General features: G+C 54.7%; 1 protein-coding gene across 1 annotated transcript in view; it reads left to right on the top strand.

Moving 5' to 3' along the window:
* The window catches only part of Cacna1h (calcium voltage-gated channel subunit alpha1 H), a 57,421-nt gene that overhangs the window by 25,193 nt on the left and 8,545 nt on the right, over positions 1-23,683 (top strand). The window contains exons 2-22 of the mRNA XM_035447668.1: positions 9,037-9,148; positions 9,232-9,365; positions 9,561-9,658; positions 11,386-11,545; positions 12,830-13,145; positions 13,269-13,361; positions 14,264-15,053; positions 15,566-16,005; positions 17,644-17,795; positions 18,378-18,563; positions 19,235-19,352; positions 19,501-19,656; positions 19,835-19,925; positions 20,223-20,431; positions 21,327-21,749; positions 22,184-22,284; positions 22,444-22,567; positions 22,648-22,716; positions 22,810-22,994; positions 23,160-23,286; positions 23,476-23,601. Coding sequence (XP_035303559.1) covers positions 9,037-9,148; positions 9,232-9,365; positions 9,561-9,658; positions 11,386-11,545; positions 12,830-13,145; positions 13,269-13,361; positions 14,264-15,053; positions 15,566-16,005; positions 17,644-17,795; positions 18,378-18,563; positions 19,235-19,352; positions 19,501-19,656; positions 19,835-19,925; positions 20,223-20,431; positions 21,327-21,749; positions 22,184-22,284; positions 22,444-22,567; positions 22,648-22,716; positions 22,810-22,994; positions 23,160-23,286; positions 23,476-23,601 — 4,210 coding nt within the window. The remainder of the gene's footprint in view (positions 1-9,036; positions 9,149-9,231; positions 9,366-9,560; positions 9,659-11,385; positions 11,546-12,829; positions 13,146-13,268; positions 13,362-14,263; positions 15,054-15,565; positions 16,006-17,643; positions 17,796-18,377; positions 18,564-19,234; positions 19,353-19,500; positions 19,657-19,834; positions 19,926-20,222; positions 20,432-21,326; positions 21,750-22,183; positions 22,285-22,443; positions 22,568-22,647; positions 22,717-22,809; positions 22,995-23,159; positions 23,287-23,475; positions 23,602-23,683) is intronic.

Raw genomic sequence — 23,683 nt, 5'->3', positions numbered from 1 at the left:
AAGCCCATTCCTGTGGGCCAACAGTCATCTTTCCCAGGAATCACCTAGCTCTGTTTCTTTTGTCCTCCCTTCCAGGACCATTAGGGTGGGGTGTGCATAACGCTTTGGGGGGCCCTGCTGGGCAGGGGTCAAGCCAGGCTCTTTCAGAGGGGAATGAGGGTTGTCTAAGGAGCAGCTGGGGGTGAAGGGTGGCTGTCACTGTGACTGATGCTCATGGGGATCAACCAGGAGAATCTGAAAATACGGGAAACGGGATGGGCCTGGCCCCCCTTCCAAGCAGCACCCCCATGGTGTTTGTCGGGGTTGTGCTCTGCCGCCAAGTGGCTGGCAGAGTCTGGGTGAGGCTTCTCGCCTACACAGCCTGCCTTCCTGCAGGCACAGGGACTAGAGGGGTGGGATCAGGCACTTTTCCACTCAATTATCCCTTGAAAAGATCCCGAATCAAGCTCTTTATTAAGAGCTAAGCAGAGACATTAGCGCACTTTCTAATTAGCATGGCTTTAAAAACTGCACAATTAGAGCCATTGGCATGTGCTCAGCCAGGCTCCACAATGTCAGTCCCAGAAGATTGGGGGACTTAGCCTGGGGGGCCTGGGGTCCTGCCCTCCTTTGAGGCCTCATAGGGTGTGTTTACATGTGCAGTACAAGTGCCCCTGTTGTGTGTGTTTGAGGCATGTAGAACCGATAGCAGTGTGTATACATGGGCTTATGGGTACATGCCTGGTATTCAAGCCTGGCTCTGGGTGCCCCACTGTCCCAGCCTACCCTAGTGGTCAGTAACCAGGCACACACTTTCCTTAGGGCCAGAACAATGAGCTGGATGAGGTTGGGGCTGCTGTGCATTGCCCAGGCCATGGGGAGTGTCCGCTCACTGGTTATTACTCGTCAAAAGGACTGGGAAAGCAGAGTACTTCATAGGGCACAGGGGAGGATGGGAATGAGATAGAATGTTGTGGAAGCTAGAGCTGAGTATTCATAGAGTGTCCTGCCCCCACCCCATGGTTTAAGGGGCAATAATGGGGAGTGGCTCCCACACCCTTGCTTCAGGAGGAAGTATTCTTCCACAGACAGCCTGCCCCCCTTCCCCTGGGTGACCCCGAGCAGAGCAGGCAGCTGGAGAACAAACAGCTCCATGTTTGGTCTGCTGCCCTCACTCCCCACCCCCAGCCCCAGCCCCAGCTCAGCCCAGCCTGCTGTGAGTCACGCAGGCCTAGGCCCAGGCTCTCAGGCCATGTTCTCTGGGCCAGGCTGTGGGAAGGCGGGGCATAGAGGAAAAAGGGTCTCCTAGAGTGGAAGCTGAGATCAGGAAACAGGTTTACTAGGCATGGGAAATGGGGCTTAGGAAGGCTAGTGAGGGGAACACAGGGCCAGGCTCCTTGCCACACCCCAAGACCTTGAGCCCTGTACAGCGGTGATACACTGGACCAACCATCCACCTGCCTCTCTCCTGCCTGTCTCTCGGTCAAACTGAGCCTTGTGGAGCCAGTGTTACTTTCAGGTGATGGCTAGCTTTCCTGAGCCCTGAGCAACTGGTGACAGGGCTCAGCCCCTGGTATCCAAGCCCACTTGTCATAGCTGTGGTGGCCTCCTGTGCTGACAGAGGGAAGACTCAGAGATCCAGACCTGTGTGACCTTAGATAACTGCTGCACACACCCCTTCCATGGGAGGAGTGGCCTAGGTGGAGGTATAGCTTGCTGTCCTGTGGTAGCTGGATTAGATGTACACAACATTAAACAGTCCACTTCTGGAAAGCTCTGGGTGAAACCAACTGGCCCAGATAGAGGGTCTGATGTGGGGATGGGTCACACTGTGTCCCTCCAGGAGGGGCAGTTGGGAAAGGAAGATGTCACCCTTACCAGTGTTCCTCTCATAGGATCACTCTTAGGACCCCAACAGGGCCACCTTGTCCCTGACCCCAACCCCCATCTTTCTTTCCAAGTCCCAAACCTAAACAGGATCTGCAATACACATTCTCCCCTCTTAAGGCCCCCAGTATTAAGCAGGAATGTGTGGCTGAGCTGAGACGGGGCTAATGGAAGCCTTTGGAAATGGAGCTGGGCTGGGGAATCCCCACTGCCTTTGCCCTAATTGGGTCTCCAGGTTCTTCCTCACCTTGCTATCAGCTGTCGGCATGGCAACAGCCTCAGGGAAGAAAAAGAGAAACCTGCTCAGTTAGCACACCCTGCAGAGTGAGTGCTCCGCCCCTAAGACCTCACCGGAGACCAAGACAAATGCCCACAGAGGGCATCGACCTGTGAGAGGTGTTGGGGATTTCTGCCACTTCTTCCTGGGGAAAAGGAAGGCATGCAGCCCCAGTGGTCTGTGAGCTGGCTTTGTTTGCAGTCCTTCTGCACAGAGGTCATGACTAGCAATGCCAGGCTGGAGGACAAGGCCATACCCAGGTATATGCAGGCCCCCTGTGTGTTTCAGGCTCCCTCAGGGAAAGGAGTAGCAGGCCCCACCTACTCTGACTTGTGAGGTGGCTAGAATATCTGGGTCAGCTTTGGGGTTCTGCGTGGCATCCTGCCTGCCCTTCAGAGCATCTTCACAGTCTCCTGATAAGGGTGGATGCCAAAGACACCTGTGTTAAGCTTGCCAGGTGTCTAGCATTGAAGGACTCTGTGCATCAGTAGAGGCTCCAGCAGTCACTTACTCAGGCTCCATCCATAATAACTTCCCAGGGATACTGGGAGGACCATTGTAGGGGAAGCTGTAGCCACGCCTACTTAGGGGCTGGCTACAGGTGTGCCTGTCCACGCTTGCGAGGGCATGGTCAGGATGACATAGTGTGACTGTGTTTGCTCTTTTGGTTTCACTTTTGGGCTTGCATACAGACTGCTGCCACGCCAGCTGGCTAGGTCGCTCTGTAAGTAAGGCTTTTCCCTATTAAATACCCTTTTATTTCTACCTGACTCCGTATTGGTAATTTCCCACTATATCCCACCTTACAGGCTGGAAGGCCATTGTAGGAAATAGCAGATGGCTGGATCCTTGGAGCGGCCATGACAAAGTGGAATCCAGTGTTGCTTTCCTACGGCTAGGCCACACAGGGCTCTGGTTTTGGTTATGTGCTCAAGGCACTAGGAAGCCATAGCAGGGTGTTGAGCAGATGCCTCTATCCATGCTTTGTTTTAGAAGCAGCTCGGATGAATGGGTGGATGGGTGGGTGGGTGGGTGGTGTCGCAGCAGGAACAAGGACAGATCTGGAACCTCTCAGGGGTGTTTCTGGCTCACAATGGACTGTGAGAGATGGCACTGTGGGTGCCTGGGTATTTGGGGCTGAGTGTGGGACCAAAGGTCTTGAGGAGTGAGCAGGGCTAGGAGCTAGTCTCTGGGGTTGAGGGACAGCCCAAAAAGGATAAGGATGGGAGATGTTAGGGTCCCCAAAATTGGAGAGCTCACCAGGGTGAAGGTGCATAGCACAGTGTGCATGTCCTGGAGTGTGACCAGTGGTTGGATCCTGTCTCCCTTTGGAGACACCTGAGATCTTCAGACACTTTGCCCCAGATGTGCCCACTGCCACAGAGTAATCACTAGCTAACCTATTTGTCAGCCAGCCAAGGGACCTCTAGGATCACATCCATCCCATGTAAGTCAACCAACCACCTGGGCTGTTCCTGGTCTTGGGCCCTGCTGACCCCAAAATGGGTACCAACAGGGACAGGTGGGAAACTAGCTTCCACAGAAGATCTGCCTGAGGCACTATCTGTGAGGGGCCATGGAGGTCACTAAGCGTGTAGCCTAAAGCCCCTCATATACTCCACTCAAGTGTGGGAAGAGTCAGGTTAGCTGAGCAGGTAACCCAAGGCAAGTGTGCCTCCACACCCTCTTCCTTGTCATCTGTTTGTCCAGACAGTTCATGACTTGGCCCCTCGAGAGGCACAGGCATGGTCTCCTTCCTATCCGCCAACTGGAGGTTACTGTAGTGCAGCCTCCCTTTTCAGGAGCCCACCATTCCCTGTTCAAGTTGCAGCACTTCCACAAGTAGAGGCTGTACTTAGGTCCTCAACACAAAAAGTCAAAAGATGTGACAACTGGGTGAAGGGAGCTAAAACCGAGGGGCTGTTTCTCCCATCCCTGTCTCTCACTTTGTACCTTACTCAATGTGCCCATGGGTGAGTGATGGCCCCACTTGTCTTTCCTTTACATTGTAGGGAATTAGCATCCTTCAGGGACAGTTTTGCATTGTGACATTTTCCATAGATGGGGCTGTGTACCTTCCATAACTTGTTACCACCTTCCCTACCCCCATGTCATTGTGTCCTAATTCATATAGCATCAGCATTCCTTTGAGCAACAGTGCCACAGGCTATATACCATGTGTGGGCTGAGCCATGGGCACTTGCCTGGAAGTTCTGCCATTTTAACTTCTTTTTAACACAGGGGAGCCCTGTTGCTTGTCCAGAAACCCTTGGACCACTTGTATAGACTTCTGGGTGACTAGTCCATCCTGATCCCATTGTCATAGAGAGAAGGGCCAGGAAGATAGAGGCTAAGGAAGACCATGCTGGGGGAGTTGGACTTTCTTGGGTAGGTACTCACTGTCCACTGAATGCCAGGCACTGCTGCTACCTGCCCGGAAAGATTATCTAATACAGGACCTGAAGCTGTTATTCTGCCAGCAGAGACAAGACAGCTCCCATGGAGTCTGTGGGGACTTGCCGGCAGACTTACCTCCTCACTGGGCTGTCCCTCTTGAGGACAGTCCTTCACTATGAATAAACATGTTCCTTTCTTGAACAAATTGGAGGGGCAGCAGTGAGCATGGTATGTGGGCTGCATGCTGTAGAGTGACCAAGAGAGACGGCCCCAGACTCCCAGGACAAGGAGGGTTCTACATAACCAAGAGTTCCTGCACACAGGGACCCTAGACCCCCAAGGCAGGAAGTATGGGGCCTTTAGAGTGGTGCTGGCTGCCTGATCTCTTTTCCTACAGTGGATCCTCCAGCCTTCTACCCCTCCTGCCCAGCCTCTCACATACAATCCAAGCTGTTCTGGATATGGCCTAATGGAGCTTAGCTGGCTGTGCAGATTGCTCTGGGGGCTGGCAGGCGGGGCTGGAGCAGCTCAGAGCTAATCCTCTGATCTCAAGCACCACCTAGCAGGGAGCCCTGGTTGGAATCCTGAGTCCTTGTCCTGCTTGGAGGCCACTCTGGCAATGGAGGCCAGTCAGCAACCACACCTGGAGACTCCTGACCCTCGCTCCAGCTAGCATGGCCACACTACCCAGTGATATGAGAATGTGGGATTCTGGGGCCCTGGCTACTTCTCTGGTTTAGGTACTGCAAACCTTGCTGCTGCCACTGCCCTGCTTCTCCGTGGTGGCACCCTTCCATCCCCTTTGTGCAGAATGACACTGTGGTGGATGATATTCAGAAACCCAGCCCAAGGATTGAGCACATCAGAAGGACTTAAGGCCCTGCTGTTGCTGTACAGCCTGAGTCAAAAAGAGTTGTGACCGATGGAGAAACTGAGACCTGAAGAGGGGCAGTTATAGTAGAATCGGGGCAGATTTCCTGTCCTCTAACTCTAGACATGAGTTACTAGAGTAGGGTGAAGGGAATCCCAGGGACTCTAAGCTATCAGACATGGGGGTTGTGCCAAGATGGGTGTTAATGAAGTCTTGAATCTGGGGGTACAGGACCACATTGGGCCATAACCATCCCATGTCATGCAGTCCCACTATGAGGGACTGTATTCCATCTGGAGATCCAGCTGGGACTATCATCCATAGGAAGCCAACAGATTGTTAAAAAGCAAACAGCAAGAGATGTTTACCTGCCAGGCCACAGTGATTTCATAAAAGTGACAGTGGCCACCCCAACTAGCAGGTTAGTATGGTCTCATCTTGCACACACAGGCAAGGATCCCGTAGCTTCCTCCCCTCTGCTAGGACGAGGTAGCAAGTTGCCACCTTTGTCAGCACAGTCATGTGTTGTGTGTTTTCCTCCTGCTTTCCTTTGAGTGAGGAAGAGCAGATCCAAGGTGTTCTTCCACAAGGGCCACTCTTGTCCAGGAAGGGACACCACCCTCCAGGGTCTGCATACCTTCCCCCACCCCAGCCAGCCCAGCCTGATGCTCACCCTGCATGGGTCCCCGGTGGGGACAGCTGCTTCAGCACCACGGACAGCAACCACCGTCAGTTCCATCCATCCAGTGTTGTCCTCACTCACATTCCCAGAAGACTACATTTGGGGGTTTTATTTGAGGTGCATTGGAGACCACCCAGATATGGACTAAGGACCCTTCTATGGAGTCTTGTCATGATGCCTGTGTGAGTTTCCTGCACAGGTGAGGAGGGGGGACCTTGCTGTGGGGGTAACCTTATGTTCCACGTACCCCAGGGAGGCTATGTTCATAGCAGACAGCCTGGGGACCCTAGAGCAGATTTCTTTAGCTAATGTTCTTAAGTCCCCATGGAAGGACCTTCCCTTTTCTGGCTGCTGACTGGGCTCCTAGTCCCATGATGTGGTGCAGAATGGGAAGGTATTTGAACCCCTCAGAGAGGTGGCCAGTGAGGTACTTGGAGTTTGGCGTGGTGGCCAACAGGGTAGGTAGGTGCTATATTTTATGGTTTCCAACCACAGAACCCTACCATCCATGGGGGAACTCCTGGAACCCCTTGTTTAGCTTCTCTCTTGTCCTACTTCTCAGACCTGCTTGCTAAGCCTCAGAGCTGGATGGGTCCTTGCTTTTTGAGTGAGACCCCCAAGGAGGAACCAGATTAGTCCACTTGGCTGGACTCAGGCCCTGGGACTCCACCAGCACCACCTCCTGTTCACATATCCGTTTGGATTCCTCTAACCCCCATGGAAATTGATTCTAATTTGTAGAAGTCAGTTCAAAGCCTGCAGGAATTTTAATTAAACCCAGAAAATTTATCTGTTGTAATTAAGCCTCTGGAAGTCACCCGGCTCCACGTGATCTGACCAGTTGGTGCTGCCTGTCCTTAGCTGCCCACAGAACATGACCAGGGGGCAGTGTGACACGTGAGGTGTGTCCTTGCTTTTGTAGGAAGCTGAACAACTCCCTGCTTAGGTGATCCCAGGTGTGTGCCTGGTACAAACCGGCCCTGGCCTCTGGACCTGGTCTCTTCCCCATCAGGCCCCCTGCAAGTTTTCCCTGCTCCACAGATAACCCAGGCCTGCCGGTTGTCCAGAAGCAACAGTCACTCAGGGAGGCCATACTCCAACCTTGGTGTCAGGCTGTGTGTGAAGGTAACAGCTGGGGGCCTGGGGTTACCCAGTGGGTGGACTACAGATTCTAGAGACAGTCCAGGCAAGCCAGCTTCGGAGAGTATAGTCCATCTCAGTCTTATTGGATAATCTGTGAGTAAATGAATGTGCTCTAAGCCTGGGGGAAACCAAATGATGGGGAAAGAAGTCAAGAAGCAGACTTTAGTCATGGACAGGCTTCTAGTCCTGAGTTCTGGAGTTGAGTGGGTGGGGATAGCTAGGGTGAGCTAGAAATCCTGTCTCCACTGATACAGCCTCTTCTGGGAGTGGGGCAGGCAGAGATCATGGAGTGGTCAGAGAAGTAGGGCCTGGTCTTGCCAAGGGAGGGACAGTTACCCCCTCCATTGGTGGCAGGCAGGCTTGGAAAGTCATGGCACCTGGTAGACTCAGTCCAGTCAGGCCTGGGAGCCATTTGTGTTAGTCTGGTCTGACCATATGTCCTACTGGTGACCTTTGCTGGCCAGTATAATGGGGTTCCTGTCCCCCACAACTTCGTGCTGCTCCCCTAGCCTGCTCTCTTTTACCCAGAGCAGTAACCCCTCACCTTGGAAATCTGTCTACCACTGAGCCCCATGAGGTTGCCCACCTGAACCACAGTGAGACTGGCCTAGAATACCCGCCCCCGTCCCCCTTGTCTGTCCAGGTGGCGAATAACATAGAGTGGTGTTGTCAATGAGCTTGGCAAAGCTGACAATTGCTGGGTGAGGGGTGTGTGCAGAAGCCACTTGGAGCCAGAGGCTCTTAGCCAGATGTGGACAAGTACAGAGGGTGAGAACTCTACAGTCTGTGGCCCAGGAGCACTGTGTTGCCTGCCGGAGGGAGGCAGGCCGGTGCTGCGCTAGCAGGAGGCTGATTTCTGTTTTCCGCAGCCCCATTATGGCAGAGGCGCTTGTTACTGCTGAACCCATTAAGTGTAATTATGACGCTGTCAGCAGGAGCATGTAATTACATTGGTGGCTTGGTGCCATGGAGCACACTGCCTGTGTGGGCTGGGGGGCCCAGCTCTGTTAGTGTGAGAGGGTCAGGGTCAGGACTGCAGGAGGAGCATTCGGAGAATGGCCTAAACACCCCCTCCCGGCTCCCAGGTAGCCCATGGGCAGGGGGTAGTACAGCCCTGCCACTTGTGATGATGTCTCCCAGCTTATTCTGTCCCTGTACCTCCGACAGGTTGTCGCGTTGGCTGGTACTGGTTCTGTGGAATGTGGCCACAGGCCTCACCAATGCCAGCCTGTGTCCCTATACTGAGCCGACTGAGTGCTACTGTTTGGGGCATGGACACATGCTGGTGGAGATCTGTGCTACTGTCTTCGTGGGCACTTCATTGATCATCAACCCATGCAGACTTAGAGGTGCAAGACCTGCTCAAGGTCACCTTCAGGAGATTCAGTCTCTCCTACCACATGGTTGCAAGCTCCTGTCCTAGCCGTACTTAAGCCTTTCTTGCATCGTATATTTGACTAAAGCTACCAAGCTCCAGTGTGTTTGATGTCCTCGCCTGGGCCTTGTATGCAACACCTCTGCTGGCTGGCTGCAACATTTCCAGGGCCATCTCAGGGTATGGAGGCAGGAGCAGGGGCAGTAACTGTCTTCCCTGGGAGAGTCATGGGGCCAGCATGGTGCCATAGCGCCACCTGGTGGTCATCTTCTGGGGTTGTTGCCTGCACTGTTGACATCAGACTGAACCCTGCCTCAGACTGGGGAGAGGGCCCACTCTGCTGATTGCATACATGTGGGAGGCAGCACCTGGAGGAGGCGGAGTGGGGTTGTCGCTGTACATGGCCCTTAACGCACAGCCCTCAGGTGGTTCGAGCACGTCAGCATGCTGGTCATCATGCTGAACTGCGTGACGCTCGGTATGTTCCGGCCCTGCGAGGATGTTGAGTGCCGCTCAGAGCGTTGCAGCATCTTGGAGGTAGGTGTCAAGGACTGTGAGGAAGACCAAGAGGGTACCAAGTTTATGTACCCTCTTTTTCATTGTGACCCCCTTCCCTCCAGGCCTTTGATGATTTCATCTTTGCCTTTTTCGCTGTGGAGATGGTTATCAAAATGGTGGCTTTGGGGCTGTTTGGGCAGAAGTGCTACCTGGGTGACACCTGGAACAGACTGGACTTCTTCATTGTCATGGCGGGGTATGCAGCCTCAGCTGGGTATGCTTGGGAATCCTAGGGCTGACCTCAGGGCTGAGACCTGAGAGGGGCTAGGGTTTGACAGGCGGCCTTGTTGGACAGGATGCCATGTCCATGGCCCTTGAGGGGCAGTGGGTGATGGGCTAGGAGTCATGGTCCCTGTTCCCTTCCCCTTCCTGAGCACCCCTACTCCCCCAGCATGATGGAGTACTCTCTGGATGGACACAATGTGAGCCTCTCTGCCATCCGCACAGTGCGTGTGCTGCGGCCCCTCCGCGCCATCAATCGGGTCCCCAGTAAGTGTCACTTCTTCCTTGAATAGATAGAGATCAGCCTTTATGTCCTGCTGGCCCCGCTGCTTACCTAGACACCAGCAGACTTGGCCCTTCTAGGGTAGTCCCAGTTGGGGTGGGATGAGACTCCCAGTGCTTAGTTAGCAATGGGAGCCACTCTGAACCTTACCCTCTCTTAGCATCTGGGGTGAGACTGGGGGCTGAGAAGGTTCCCAGCTACATCACTGTCCAGTGGTCTTGAAGCAAGTGGAAGTACATGCAAGGCTGGGCTCCAGTGGCTGCTCTGCAGCCCACTGCCTGTCCCTCCCATACTAAAGAGCTGAGCTCTGGGGCAGGGGAGGGACACATGGCATGCTCCCACTACACCTGGAGGGAAAGCATGCAGGAAATGGTGGCTGTGCTTGGGATGTGGCCTGTGCAGATGCCAGTCATCTGCCTGCATCTGGGGATAGTTTTCGTGTCTTCTTAGTAGCTAAATTCAGATGTTCAGTTTGAGGGTAGGAGGTGCAACTTCCTTGGAGCTGTGTGAGGTATGTATACACGAGCATTCCACCTGGGCATTCACACCCCCTTTTCAGCTGCCTAAACTGAACTTTTTGGCCTCAACACTCAGCCTTCCACCTACCCACCTGGCCATGATTCCTGGGATCAGATATGGTTCAAATGCTGTGTGACATTGAACATGTTACCAAACCTTTCTGAGCACCAGGTTCCCTTTTTAACAATGGAGTACAATATATATTTCCCAAGGACAGCGGTGGTTCTGAGGGCTCTGCTAGCACCCTGTGTGCTCAGTGTACTCAGCAGATCTCACGGCTCCTCCACCTGGATGACTTGTGTATTGGAGCAGAGATGAAATCCAGGTCCACTCCCGTTCAAAATGTTCAGGTTAAATGTCCAAGTAACTCTGGAATTCTTTCCTAGACAGGACTGCCTCTTCCTCACAGCAACTCCAGAACCTTCAGAGTTATCTGACTACCTACTTTGACTCTACTCTGACCCTTAGATCACATGATCTAGGGTGGCCAAGTTGGTTGCTGCCCCATGATACACTTTCTCTCCAGCTGAAATGTTAGCACCCCTCAGCTTGGACCCACCCCTGCCCTGACCTAAGGCCCCCCCATTCCATGGCCACCCCCCTCTGGGCTCCTCAAAACTATGGTTCCGTCTCTGACCTAGTTATATGGTCCAGTGCTCTGCCCATGGCCTAGGCTGGCCCTGAGCAGATTCTGAGCAGCATTCTTTGGATGACTGAGGAGGCAGACCCAGGAGGAGGCCACTGTTGACCCACTTCCTAGATTTGTTCAAGTTCATACACCACCCAGGAAAATGGGCTTCAACGTTGCTCTAAGATATGGCACCTCCAGTGCCTTCCCTGTAACAGGGCCCTGCAAGTCTGCTCTTGCATTGGAAATAAGAAAGCCCCTTTCCACAGCAGAGTCCCAGAGCCCAGTGTGCTGGGGTCCCCACAGAAGCTACAATGGCCATCTCACTGGTCCACCATGGGGATGCTGTGTGATGAGGTGGGGCAGGGACAGGTTTGCCTTGGCTGTCTGGGACTGCAACCTGACTCCCCTCTAGGGGGTCCATCAGGGCGTTCCTGACCCTGGCCTCCATACACAGATAGCCTTGATGTGGACTTGTGAGTGGCAGGCAGGGCTTGGGGGAGGCACCCCCAGTACCCTGTACCAGGGCTTAACTGTGTTGAGCACCAGCCCTGTCTCCCTCAGGCATGCGGATCCTGGTCACTCTGCTGCTGGATACACTGCCCATGCTCGGGAATGTTCTTCTGCTCTGCTTCTTCGTCTTCTTCATCTTCGGCATTGTCGGGGTCCAGCTCTGGGCAGGCCTGCTGCGGAACCGCTGCTTCCTGGACAGCACCTTCGTCAGGTGTGCAGGCCCCACCCGTGTTGTAAGGCTCTGTCCACTTAGACAGCCATGACCCCAAAATGTTGTCTCTTGACTTGGCCCTCCAGGCCCTCCCCTTCTGCTGGCCCCACCCCCAAAAGGATGGTTTCTCCAAGACTGTTCTTCGGCCCCACCCTGGTATGAGGCCCTACCCCCAAGGTGGTGTGTCCTTGAATACCCATAGAGTGAACCTAGGTCCTAATTTGTGGTGAGATCCTAGGGTGCCCAGCTCTACTCAGAACAGGCCATGGTAGGTACAAGTACAGTTCCTGAGGCTTGTCAAGGCAGAGATGAAGACATGGGTTTGGTAGTTTAAGGGCAGGCTCTAGGGAAACCTGGGTGGAGGCCACTTCCTCTCAAACAGTTTTTCTCTGTGAATGGATGTGAGGGTTTGATACCAGGTATCTTTAGCCCCAGAGGCCTGCCTGAGGGAGGACACTGTGCTCATGTGTCTGCCAGTTCCTGGCACAGTACCCCCAGTGGCTGCTGCCCTCTGTCCATGCTCCCTTGTATCTGCCTGATTCAATTGCTTCCTGAGTTGGCACCCTCATGCCAACATGGCATTCATGGGAATGAGGGTGCATCCATCCCCTTCGTCCTGGGCCCCACCCTACAGCACCAGAATACAGGTGACCCAAGACTGATGACTTTCTAGGGCTTCCCTGGAAAGTGACAGTGGTGCTGGGAGGCACCTGCTCTTCGCTAGACCCTCCTTATGAACTGTCTGCCTCCTCCAGCACAAGTCAGATACCTGAGCACTGAGCCTCTAGGATGGACACCCACAGGCCAAGGGTCTTCTGGTCTCTGGGTGTCTGGGTCTCAGAGCTTCTGCGATGTTCATGGGAGAGGAATATGGGGGCTGAGAGGGAGGAAGAAAGTGGGTCCATGAGGAGATTCCAGAGAGCCTAGATTTGTTGGAGACACACTGGCTGGCCCATGTTGCCAGGCCTCACACAGGAGAAGTCACTGTTGGGCAAGATGTTGTAGACACCATAGGAAGGGTCCAGAGACCTTGAGATGCTTCAAGCATAACCTGTCAGTCACTGCAGCGGAGGTAACGCAGTGAGCCGGGTACCACATTGTGTACCTGGTACCTCTTCCCTCATCATCTCAAGTCTAGGGCCCAGTTGAGGGGTAGAGAGGAATTGCTATCTTGATGCACATGTGTGATTGGCTTAGCAGCCCTGAGAAAGACTGGATGAGTGAATGGGGGAGTGGGGTTCGGCCCAGGAAACTCTAGCCACGCCTTGACCTTCTGCAACCCAGGAACAACAACCTGACCTTCCTGCGTCCATACTACCAAACAGAGGAGGGTGAGGAGAACCCTTTCATCTGCTCCTCACGCCGCGACAATGGCATGCAGAAGTGCTCACACATCCCCAGCCGTCGTGAGCTTCGTGTGCAGTGCACACTTGGCTGGGAGGCCTATGGGCAGCCACAGGCTGAGGATGGGGGTGCTGGCCGCAATGCCTGTATCAACTGGAACCAGTACTACAATGTGTGCCGCTCAGGGGAATTCAACCCTCACAATGGTGCCATCAACTTTGACAACATCGGCTATGCTTGGATCGCCATCTTTCAGGTTGCCTGGGGTTACCTGGGGGTGTGGGACGGTGACCCTTGAGAAAGACACCCATGCTGGGGTGTGACATGCACTGCCTCCCTTGGGAGCTGGAGCGTGTGAGCCAGCTGCTTGCCTCCTCAGGTCATCACATTGGAGGGCTGGGTGGACATCATGTACTACGTCATGGATGCTCATTCGTTCTACAACTTCATCTACTTCATCCTCCTCATCATCGTGAGTGTGGGCGTGATTGGCTGGTGGGCATCCTGTGTTTGATGGGGGAAGAAGCCATATCCTGCCCTTTCTCCCATGTTATTTATTCTGGACATCCTAGAGTCCCTGGGATCAGTGGTGCATAGGCAGCTGCTGGGATGGGCTTCGGTGGGGGGACAGGCCGGGGGCTTTTCTGCCCAGCCTATAGTGCAAGGAAGTAGGCAGGATAGAAGAAGGCCCATACAGCCTCTAGGTCCAAGGTGATGCCCAGAAGCTACAGAACAGTCAGTCCCAGCCCCCCACATTGTGTCTGGCCCTCTAGCACAGCCTCCCCACAACAAACATGATCTCCTATCACAGACCCCCGTAGTGAACAGGAGTCTCTGGCAGTCTGTCTCAGCATCCATGACCATACACTTCTCTGTCCCCCTTATCATTCATACCACACATAGTGCCCCCTAAAGCATCCATGTCTCAGATTTAGTCTCCTCTTGTCCCTCAGTGTCCTGTGGTCCTCAGTTTAGCATATTTCCAGATCCCTGGATGCACAGGACAGGGACCCAGCAGGGAAGGGATGTCATACAGTTTTATTCTCAGACAGCCCATATGGCAGGACATAGAGGAGAGAGCCTGTGCCAGGGAGAACGGGCCATAGGGACTGGCTGGGAAGGCCCCACAGAAGGACAGTGTGGGACAGTGGAGACTATTTTGAGGACAAAACTGAGGAGCAGGAAGTCCGACATGCAGGACCCCAAAGGAGGTCCCTGTCCCATTATCACACAGTCGTAAAATACCTATCTTGCTGCCTATTGAACACCTGGAATATTCCTGCTTAGAATATTGTGGTTAGGCCCCAGTCCCCAGAGCAGGTCCTGGTTGGGCTTGATATGGAGCTTCTGGTGGTCACACACACCCTGCCACAGGTGGGCTCCTTCTTCATGATCAACCTGTGCCTGGTGGTGATAGCCACACAGTTCTCAGAGACAAAGCAGAGGGAAAACCAGCTGATGCGTGAACAGCGGGCTCGCTATCTGTCCAACGACAGCACTCTGGCCAGCTTCTCGGAGCCCGGCAGCTGTTACGAAGAGCTCCTCAAGTATGTGGGCCACATCTTCCGCAAGGTTAAGCGCCGTAGCCTGCGCCTTTATGCCCGCTGGCAGAGCCGCTGGCGTAAGAAGGTGGACCCCAGCAGCACTCTGCATGGCCAAGGCCCTGGACGGCGGCCACGGCGGCCAGGCAGACGCACAGCTTCTGTGCACCACCTGGTCTACCATCACCACCACCACCACCATCACCATTACCACTTCAGCCACAGTGGCCCACGCAGGCCCAGCCCAGAGCCAGGTGCTGGTGACACCAGGTTGGTCCGGGCCTGTGTGCCCCCCTCGCCACCATCCCCAGGCCATGGGCCACCAGACTCTGAGTCTGTGCACAGTATCTACCATGCTGACTGCCATGTGGAGGGGCCACAGGAAAGAGCCCGGGTGGCACACTCCATAGCCACTGCTGCCAGTCTCAAGCTGGCCTCGGGTCTGGGCACCATGAACTACCCCACCATCCTGCCTTCAAGAACAATCAACAGCAAAGGTGGCACCAGCCCACGACCCAAGGGGCTACGGGGTGCTGGAACCCCTGGGGCTGCAGCACACAGCCCTCTGAGCCTGGGCAGTCCCAGCCCCTATGAGAAGATCCAGCATGTGGTTGGGGAACAAGGTGAGAACCCAGCCCACCAGGTAAAGGAAAGTGGGGAGGAAGTACCCAGGCAAGGCAACTCCTTGGTCCCAAGTGTTCTGGGCCCACACCCCATTGCTCCTGTCTGGCCCCAAGAGGAACTAACTGTAAGGCCATTTTTGTGTACGAGCCATAGCTCTGAAAACTTGGGGTCCACAGACACTCCCCCTTCCCTCCCTCCCTCCCTCTCTCTCTCTCTCCCTCTCTCTCTCGTTTTTCGAGACAGGGTTTCTCTGTGGCTTTGGAGGCTGTCCTGGAACTAGCTCTTGTAGACCAGGCTGGTCTTGAACTCACAGAGATCCGCCTGCTTCTGCCTGCCGAGTGCTGGGATTAAAGGCATGCTCCACCACCGCCCGGCTGACTGTCCCTTTCTATATGAAAAACCTAAAATGGGGGTTGTGTAGAGGAGGGGAAATGAAGATCAGAATCTTGGGGTGGCTAGACCCTGGGTTCTGCTGCAGTAGCCTAACCACACCTATGTCTTGGCATCACAGGACTAGGCCGAGCCTCTAGCCACCTGTCTGGCCTGAGTGTGCCTTGCCCCCTGCCCAGCCCTCAGGCGGGCACACTGACCTGTGAGCTGAAGAGCTGCCCATATTGTGCCAGTGCCCTGGAGGACCCCGAGTTTGAGTTCAGTGGCTCAGAGAGTGGAGACTCAGATGCCCATGGAGTCTATGAGTTTACACAGGATGTACGACATGGGGATTGCCGGGACCCTGTGCAGCAGCCCAATGAAGTGGGCACACCAGGTCATGGCAGTGAGAGGCGGCGGCCACCTCGGCGGACAACCTCAGAGCCAAGAGGGCTAGGCCACCTCTGGGCTTCCTTCAGTGGCAAGCTGCGTCGAATTGTGGATAGCAAGTACTTCAACCGGGGCATTATGGCAGCCATCCTCGTCAACACGCTGAGCATGGGCGTTGAGTATCATGAGCAGGTGGGCCCCCTCCCCTGGGGCAAAGCAGGGCTGGGCTTGCAAGACGATAAGCACCAGTGTTAGAAGCAGAAAACAGGTCCTAGAGTTCCCAGCTTTTCCTGGGGTCTCTGAGGGTTGGTACTAGAGCTTGGGAGCTACCTGACCTGTATTCCATCAGCAATTACGGCTCCTCAAACTGGGGTTCTCCTGAGTGATAAGCACAACACCATTTTGGCTCTAGTTCAGCAGCTCCTGGCTATGGGAGTGATAGGTGGGCTGAGATCACCAGGGACTACCCCCAAGAGGGAGAGGGCCCAGAAGCACAGCAAGGGCCTCCACCTAGCTGCCTCATCCCAGGAAGCAAGGTCTCGCCAAGACTCCCTGGAGAGGGGCTCCCTAAACTTCCTCGGCTTCCAAGCCATGTCTTTGGGGACCTGAGAGACTAGAAGGGATCAGCAGCATGGGCTGGTCCTTTGAGGAAGATCAAGAAGTACCTGGGACTCCTCACACGCATGGATGCTGCAAGCCCTCTTCCTTCCTCAACCCCAGGGAAAACCACACTAGGAAAAACAAGGCAAAGCAGAGCAAGACAGACACTCCTGGGGGCCAGGAAGCTCTGGAAGCTCAACCCACTTTTAGGGAGTGGAGTGATTTCTTGGGGCTTTTGCCTCTGGGCTTTTTCAGTTCCTTTTTCTAATCTTGGAGTAAGCACAGGAAATCTACTCACTGTGGCCATAGGCAGACCTGGGCAGGTGGTGCTAGGGTGAGAATAGGTCAACTCCATCTTGAAGAACCCATGAATGCATGCATGTGTGCAAAGCTGCACATATCAGTTTCACTTATGCACATGTGTGTGCATAAGTGTGTGTGGATGCATACCGCAAATGCATGATTCCGCTGTGTGCATGAAAATCATTTGTATGCATTACTTTTCACATGCTCAAGGCTCACCTGTGTACATAGAGGCCAGTGCACACACATCTGCACTGTACACACAAGGTTCACCTATGAACATGGAAATTGGTCACCTATGATGGGGGGCAGTTTCTGCATATCAAATGTCCAGTACGATACATTTACATTTGTGCTCAAATTGTGCAAGTGTACCACACCCAAACCTATGTAGCATGCTGGAGTACATGCATATGCACACATGCAGGTCACAGTGGTACAGATATAGGCAAACACACATGCACACACTCCTACACAGGCAGGAGTATCAGCACACTGAGTGTAAGAGACCTGCTGGGACCGCTGCAATGGAAGAGGTCAGTGAGACTGTAGGTACCAGCACTGCTGTCTTGTGCCTCCATAGCCTATCCCGAGCTCGGCACAATGTCTCAGACCTATCCTGTGCTTTCAGGGCCTATAGAGGAAGGGGTGTTTTGGCAGACTTGGCAGCACTCTTTTCCAGCTATCATTAGTGGAATTTCAGGATGGGGACTACCAGACTGGAAGAGCCCAATTGGCTTTCTACGTAGAGAAGACATTCCCGGGTCCTAGTGTCCTTTCCTAGATAGTAGGCAGCCCTTCCTAAGAGGCTGAGTAGCTGCTGGTCCCTTGCGTTCTTGATGCAGTGGATTTGCTTTGGCTTCTGGGTTCTGTGCCCCTAAAAGGGCAGGAGCCATGTTGGGTCCTGACCACCTCTCCTGACCACAGCCCGACGAGCTGACCAATGCGCTGGAGATCAGTAACATCGTATTCACCAGCATGTTTGCCCTGGAGATGCTACTCAAGTTGCTGGCCTATGGCCCGCTGGGCTACATCCGGAACCCCTACAACATCTTTGACGGCATTGTTGTTGTCATCAGGTAGGACCTATCGCCACCCAGGGAGCCTCACTCAGTAGGCACTCCAGAGAGCAAAGCCTGCCATAGCTGGAAGGCTGATGACAGAATACATCGCGGGCAGGGTGATGGGTATGAGGACCCTGGTCACTCACATAGTAGACCTGATGGTCTGATCCCCACTTTGGAGCCTGTCCATGCTGTACACTTGGTCAGCCATGTCTATAGTGAGGCCAGTTTTGGGGCACTCTAACCTTAGCTCTGGGGTGGGAAGTGGGCATTTGCCAGAACAAAATAAGCACTGAATGATGGAATGCTTGAGACTGGGCCCATATCCCTTCAGAGGGAGGTCTTGTACCTGGAAGGAATGAGTGGGGCATACATATGAGGACAGATTGAAAGGCCAGGGTAGAAGACCCTGTCACCAAGTTCCCTGAAAGCTGGAAGCTAGAGCTTCTCTGATGAGGCTGCGGACAGATGGGGCAGCTATAGCTCCCATGGCACTGTGATGCAGCTGGACCTGCCCCCAGCTATGGGGTTGGACAGAGGCTATGGTGGCTCCCAGACTGGCCCTCCTGACCCTCATACTATCATCCCCACCCACAGCGTCTGGGAGATTGTGGGGCAGGCAGATGGCGGCTTGTCTGTGCTCCGCACATTTCGGCTGCTACGAGTGCTGAAGCTGGTTCGCTTCCTGCCGGCGCTGCGGCGGCAGCTGGTGGTGCTCATGAGGACCATGGACAATGTGGCCACCTTCTGCATGTTACTCATGCTCTTCATCTTCATTTTCAGGTGGGTGGGGCCCAAGCTCCTCCCCCAGGCGGCACTGGGAATGGTGGGGGTGGGGCTCTGTTCTGTGGGGGTACACAGGCGGAAGAGATAAGTTGGACCCTGGGAATGGCTGCTGCCTGCTGCTGCTGCTGCTGCTGCTGCTGCTGCTGCTGCTGCTGCTGCTGCTGCTGCTGCTGCTCTGCTGCTGCTGCTGCTTTCTTCTTCTTCTTCTTCTTCTTCTTCTTCTTCTTCTTCTTCTTCTTCTTCTTCTTCTTCTTCTTCTTCTTCTTCTTCTTCTTCGAGACAGGGTTTCTCTGTGGCTTTGGAGGCTGTCCTGGAACTAGCTCTTGTAGACCAGGCTGCTCTCGAACTCACAGAGATCCACCTGCCTCTGGTGCCAGGCTTCTAATGGAGTTTGCTTGGCGCCTTCTGTGTGACAGTCTTGCCACTTGGGGAGGGAGTGGGAAAGTGAGCGTTCCCCAGGCTACTGAAACTGGATGTCCTTGCCACTGTCCAAAGGCACTATGGTAGCCTTTTGACCACCCCTTTAATGGTTAAGGCTTTCTCAGCTGGAGAAAAATTGTTGAGCCCCAGGGTTGGCCCTTATTGCAAAAGTAGGGCATGCTGAGGCTGACAGCTAACTGAGGCAGAGGGGATACTGGGCCCCTCCCGCTCAGTGCCTGTCCCCTCAGCATCCTGGGAATGCACCTGTTTGGCTGTAAGTTCAGCCTGAAGACAGACTCTGGAGACACAGTCCCTGACAGGAAGAACTTTGACTCCCTGCTGTGGGCCATCGTCACTGTGTTCCAGGTATGGTCCCAGGTGTCCCCAGGACGGCCAGAGGTAAAGCCCCAAGGAGCCCAGGGACTGTGGAGACCCTGGCTCTATCCCCAGGGAGGTTCAAGGGTTTCCTTGTGGGACCAGAGCTGCTTTCAGCCCTGCAAACATTCCTCTCCAGATCCTGACACAGGAAGACTGGAACGTGGTCCTCTACAATGGCATGGCTTCCACCTCCTCCTGGGCTGCCCTGTACTTTGTGGCCCTGATGACCTTTGGGAACTACGTGCTCTTCAACCTGCTGGTAGCCATCCTGGTGGAAGGCTTCCAGGCAGAGGTAAGGGGTTAATAGGATAGAGCCTGGGCATGGAGGCAAGTCAGTCTTGCCTCAGCAGACCCTCCACGTCTTCACACTGCAACCTCTGGGCCCATGCGTCTGCTTTGTGCTCCCAAACATATGACTGGGGCTAGGTACAGAGGATCCTTCACACTTACCTTGTGTTGCCTGGGTTCAGGGTGATGCCACCAGATCTGACACTGACGAAGACAAGACATCTACCCACTTAGAGGAAGATTTTGATAAGCTCAGAGATCTTCAGGCCACAGGTATGTGCTTCGATGGTGTAGACCAGTGGTTCTCAACCCTTGGGGGCGGGGGTCACATGTCCTGCAATCAGATATTTACATTACAATCCATAAAAGCAGCAAAATTACATTTACAAAATAGCAGCAGCAATAATTTCATGGTTGGGGGGGGTCACCGCAACATGAGGAATTGTATTAAAGGATCGCATCATTAGGAGGGTTGAGAACCACTGTTGAAGACTGAGGCAGAGTTCTGGCGGGTACGTTTCTACTGCTGGGACCTCTGGAGGCTCAGACAGCCCCTTCATTCACCCCTAGAGATGAAGATGTATTCACTGGCTGTGACCCCTAATGGGCACCTAGAGGGCCGGGGCAGCCTGCCACCCCCTGTCATCACTCACACAGCAGCTACGCCTATGCCTACGCCCAAGAGCTCCCCACACCTGGATGTGGCCCATGTTCTCCTGGACTCACAGCACAGCGGCAGCGGCTCTGTGGACCCCCAAACAGGGGACCAGAAGTCTCTGGTAGGGACCAACCCCAGCCCCTAAGATAAGGGAGAGTCCCCATAACACCCCAGCCCTGTCCAAGACTGAGGGTCAGGGCCATTCTGTTCCTGGAAGCCATGAGAGAGGAATGAATGTGTGTTATGATCCCTCTTGGTTGCAGCCATGCAGAAATACAGTAGAAGATAAGAGCTGGCCGAGCACAGGGCACACCAGAGAAACAAGGGGCCTGATAAAAACATTTAAAAGCAACCTGGGAAACTGATAAACGGGCCAGGCTAAGGGTCCATGGGTTGTGGGAGGACATGGCAACTCACACCCAGAGTGCCTGGTGATGGCTTCCCATGGCTTCTGAGACCCTGAGAAGAATCAAGTGAGGGCATACAGAGACAGTGGCTAGACCACGTGGAGGAGCTTAGGGGCAGATCTGAGGGCAGGAATCAGGTGAGAGGAGGATGAAGATGAGAAGATTGTATCTCATGGAGAAATCAGAATCCTGGGGCTGAGCCACTTAGCACAGCTTGTCACAGTCAATATGCCCAGGAGTCCTGAGAGGTAGACAGTCAGGATAGAGGAGAGTAAGGCTTAGCTCGAGTCTGGAGACTTCTTGAGTGGTATGAAAAGCTAGAAGAGACCTGGGCTATGGGCCTCTGCAAATTTGCCAGCCCTGACTGATCCTGGGCCTTGGCTCTACCCATGTGCAGCCAAGTCAGGTATTGCCTGAAAAGGGAACATTAGTATGCCCTGGCAGAGTACTTTGCCTAGCCATGCATGGCCAGGCTCCAACAAGTGTTTCATAGATGCCCATGATAGCAGTTGACAGTAACGTCTTGGGAAACCCCCTCCCATCCCAGAAACTGGGGTATGTGGTGATCCTTGGGCCTGTACCAGTCTGCTCATTCCCTACCACCCTCAGGCCAGCCTCCGAAGCTCCCCGTGTGCCCCATGGGGCCCCAACAGTGCTGGGAGCAGCCGGCGCTCCAGCTGGAACAGCCTGGGCCGTGCACCCAGCCTCAAACGCCGCAGCCAGTGTGGGGAGCGTGAGTCCCTGCTCTCTGGTGAGGGAAAGGGCAGCACAGATGATGAGGCTGAGGACAGCAAACCAGGCACAAGACCCCACCCAGGAGCCTCGCCTGGGCCCCGTGCCACCCCACTTCGGCGGGCCGAGTCATTGGACCACCACAGCACTCTGGACCTGTGTCCTCCACGGCCTGCTTCCCTCCTACCCACCAAGTTCCATGACTGCAATGGGCAGATGGTGGCCCTACCCAGTGAGTTCTTCCTGCGCATCGACAGCCACAAGGAGGATGCAACCGAGTTTGACGATGATATAGAGGATGTGAGTGGGTGAAGTAAGGTGGGGCGTGGACTATACTCAGCCATTTCCATCCCTCTCTGGTAGTGACTAAAGGCAGAGTGCTAACTAGACCCATAGTTATCCCAGCTCCTGTCTCAGAAGGGAAGGGAGCAGGTGAGTCAGGGCAGGTGTCTAGTTTGTCTCAGGTTAGGAGCTACCTGCCGTTGGAGGCCAGGCCCCTCATGGTCAGGAACTGCCTCTGTGGTGGAAGAAGAGAGGTGGTCACTACAAAAAGCAGCTTATTGACTGAGCCTGTCAACTCTTCCGTTCCCGTGGCTCCCAGCATGGCCACCCTCCCATTGCCCGGGTGGAGAGTAGCAAGAAAGGCTGTCCTGAGGTGGGAGGGTCAGAGTGGTCCTGTGCTAGGAAACAGCAAGAGGAGACTACTGTGACTCAGAACCCGTCTCTATCCCCAGAGCTGCTGCTTCCGTCTGCACAAAGTGCTCGAACCCTATGCTCCCCAGTGGTGCCGCAGCCGGGAGTCCTGGGCCCTGTACCTCTTCCCACCACAGAACAGGTGAGCTGGGTTAAATCCAACAGCCGCTGAGGCTTCTTCCTACTGGGAGGTAGAGTGAGCCCAGACCGACCCACCCATGGCCAAGCACTTCATCTCAGGCAACATGAATAGACACTGAGTCTGTTTGGGGGGGTCTTCTCACCTCGGCTGCCTCCTCAGGCTACGAGTCTCCTGCCAGAAAGTCATCGCACACAAAATGTTTGACCATGTGGTCCTTGTCTTCATCTTCCTCAACTGTATCACCATTGCCCTGGAGAGGCCAGACATTGACCCAGGCAGCACCGTGAGTCCCCGAACATAGCTGGCCCTCTGGGTGGGACAGGGTCAGGTGGACTTGGACCTCCCACTGGTCTCTCCCTGCAGGAGAGGGCCTTCCTCAGCGTCTCCAACTACATCTTCACAGCCATCTTTGTGGTAGAGATGATGGTGAAGGTACTGACGTTCCCTTTCCCCTCAGGTCCCTGTCCCACACTTCCCAGTCCTGGGACCCTCTGCCAAACCTGTATGTGACTGTCCCTCCCCCAGGTGGTAGCCCTGGGACTGCTGTGGGGTGAGCACGCCTACCTGCAGAGCAGCTGGAATGTGCTGGATGGGCTCCTTGTCCTGGTGTCCCTGGTTGACATCATCGTGGCCATGGCCTCAGCTGGCGGTGCCAAGATCCTGGGTGTCCTGCGTGTGCTGCGCCTGCTTCGGACCCTGCGGCCTCTGAGGTGGGGGTGTAGGGTCAGGGGCCACCCCCATATATCCAGAAAGGACCCAGAAGCCCAGCCCCACCCCTCCCCGTCACCTTAGCGCCTTTGCACGTGCCATTGCTTCTATCCGCCGGTTGCCCTCTTAGATGCACCCAACGGCATATCCCCTCTGCCTGGGTGCAGGGTCATCAGCCGAGCTCCGGGCCTCAAGCTGGTTGTAGAGACTCTGATATCATCGCTCAGGCCCATTGGAAACATCGTCCTCATCTGCTGCGCCTTCTTCATTATCTTTGGCATCCTCGGGGTGCAGGTGTGTGGCCCTGGCTTGTCCAGGGTCTGCCCCGCCCTGGGCCTCTGCTCCCCACTGGTGGGATGGGTCCTGTCCTCCATGGTGGGTGGTCAGCACGTCTAGTTTGGAATCCAAGAGGCCTGAGGTAGGCAGGTCTGTGGGCCAGTGATTGGGCCAGGCCCCCTGGAGTGACCAGCTCCTTCTGGTCAGCTTTTCAAGGGCAAATTCTACTACTGCGAGGGCACAGATACTAGGAATATCACCACCAAGGCCGAGTGCCACGCTGCCCACTACCGCTGGGTGAGGCGCAAGTACAACTTTGACAACCTGGGCCAGGTAGGTATGGGTGGCATGCAGTATGGCTATGCAGTATGGCTTGGGGTGTGGGGGACATGGCTACAGTCCTACCTTGCCAGTG

The sequence above is a fragment of the Cricetulus griseus genome, chromosome 7, assembly GCF_003668045.3.
Source record: "Cricetulus griseus strain 17A/GY chromosome 7, alternate assembly CriGri-PICRH-1.0, whole genome shotgun sequence".
NCBI lineage: Eukaryota > Metazoa > Chordata > Mammalia > Rodentia > Cricetidae > Cricetulus > Cricetulus griseus.
This window is presented reverse-complemented; position numbering and strand designations above follow the sequence as displayed.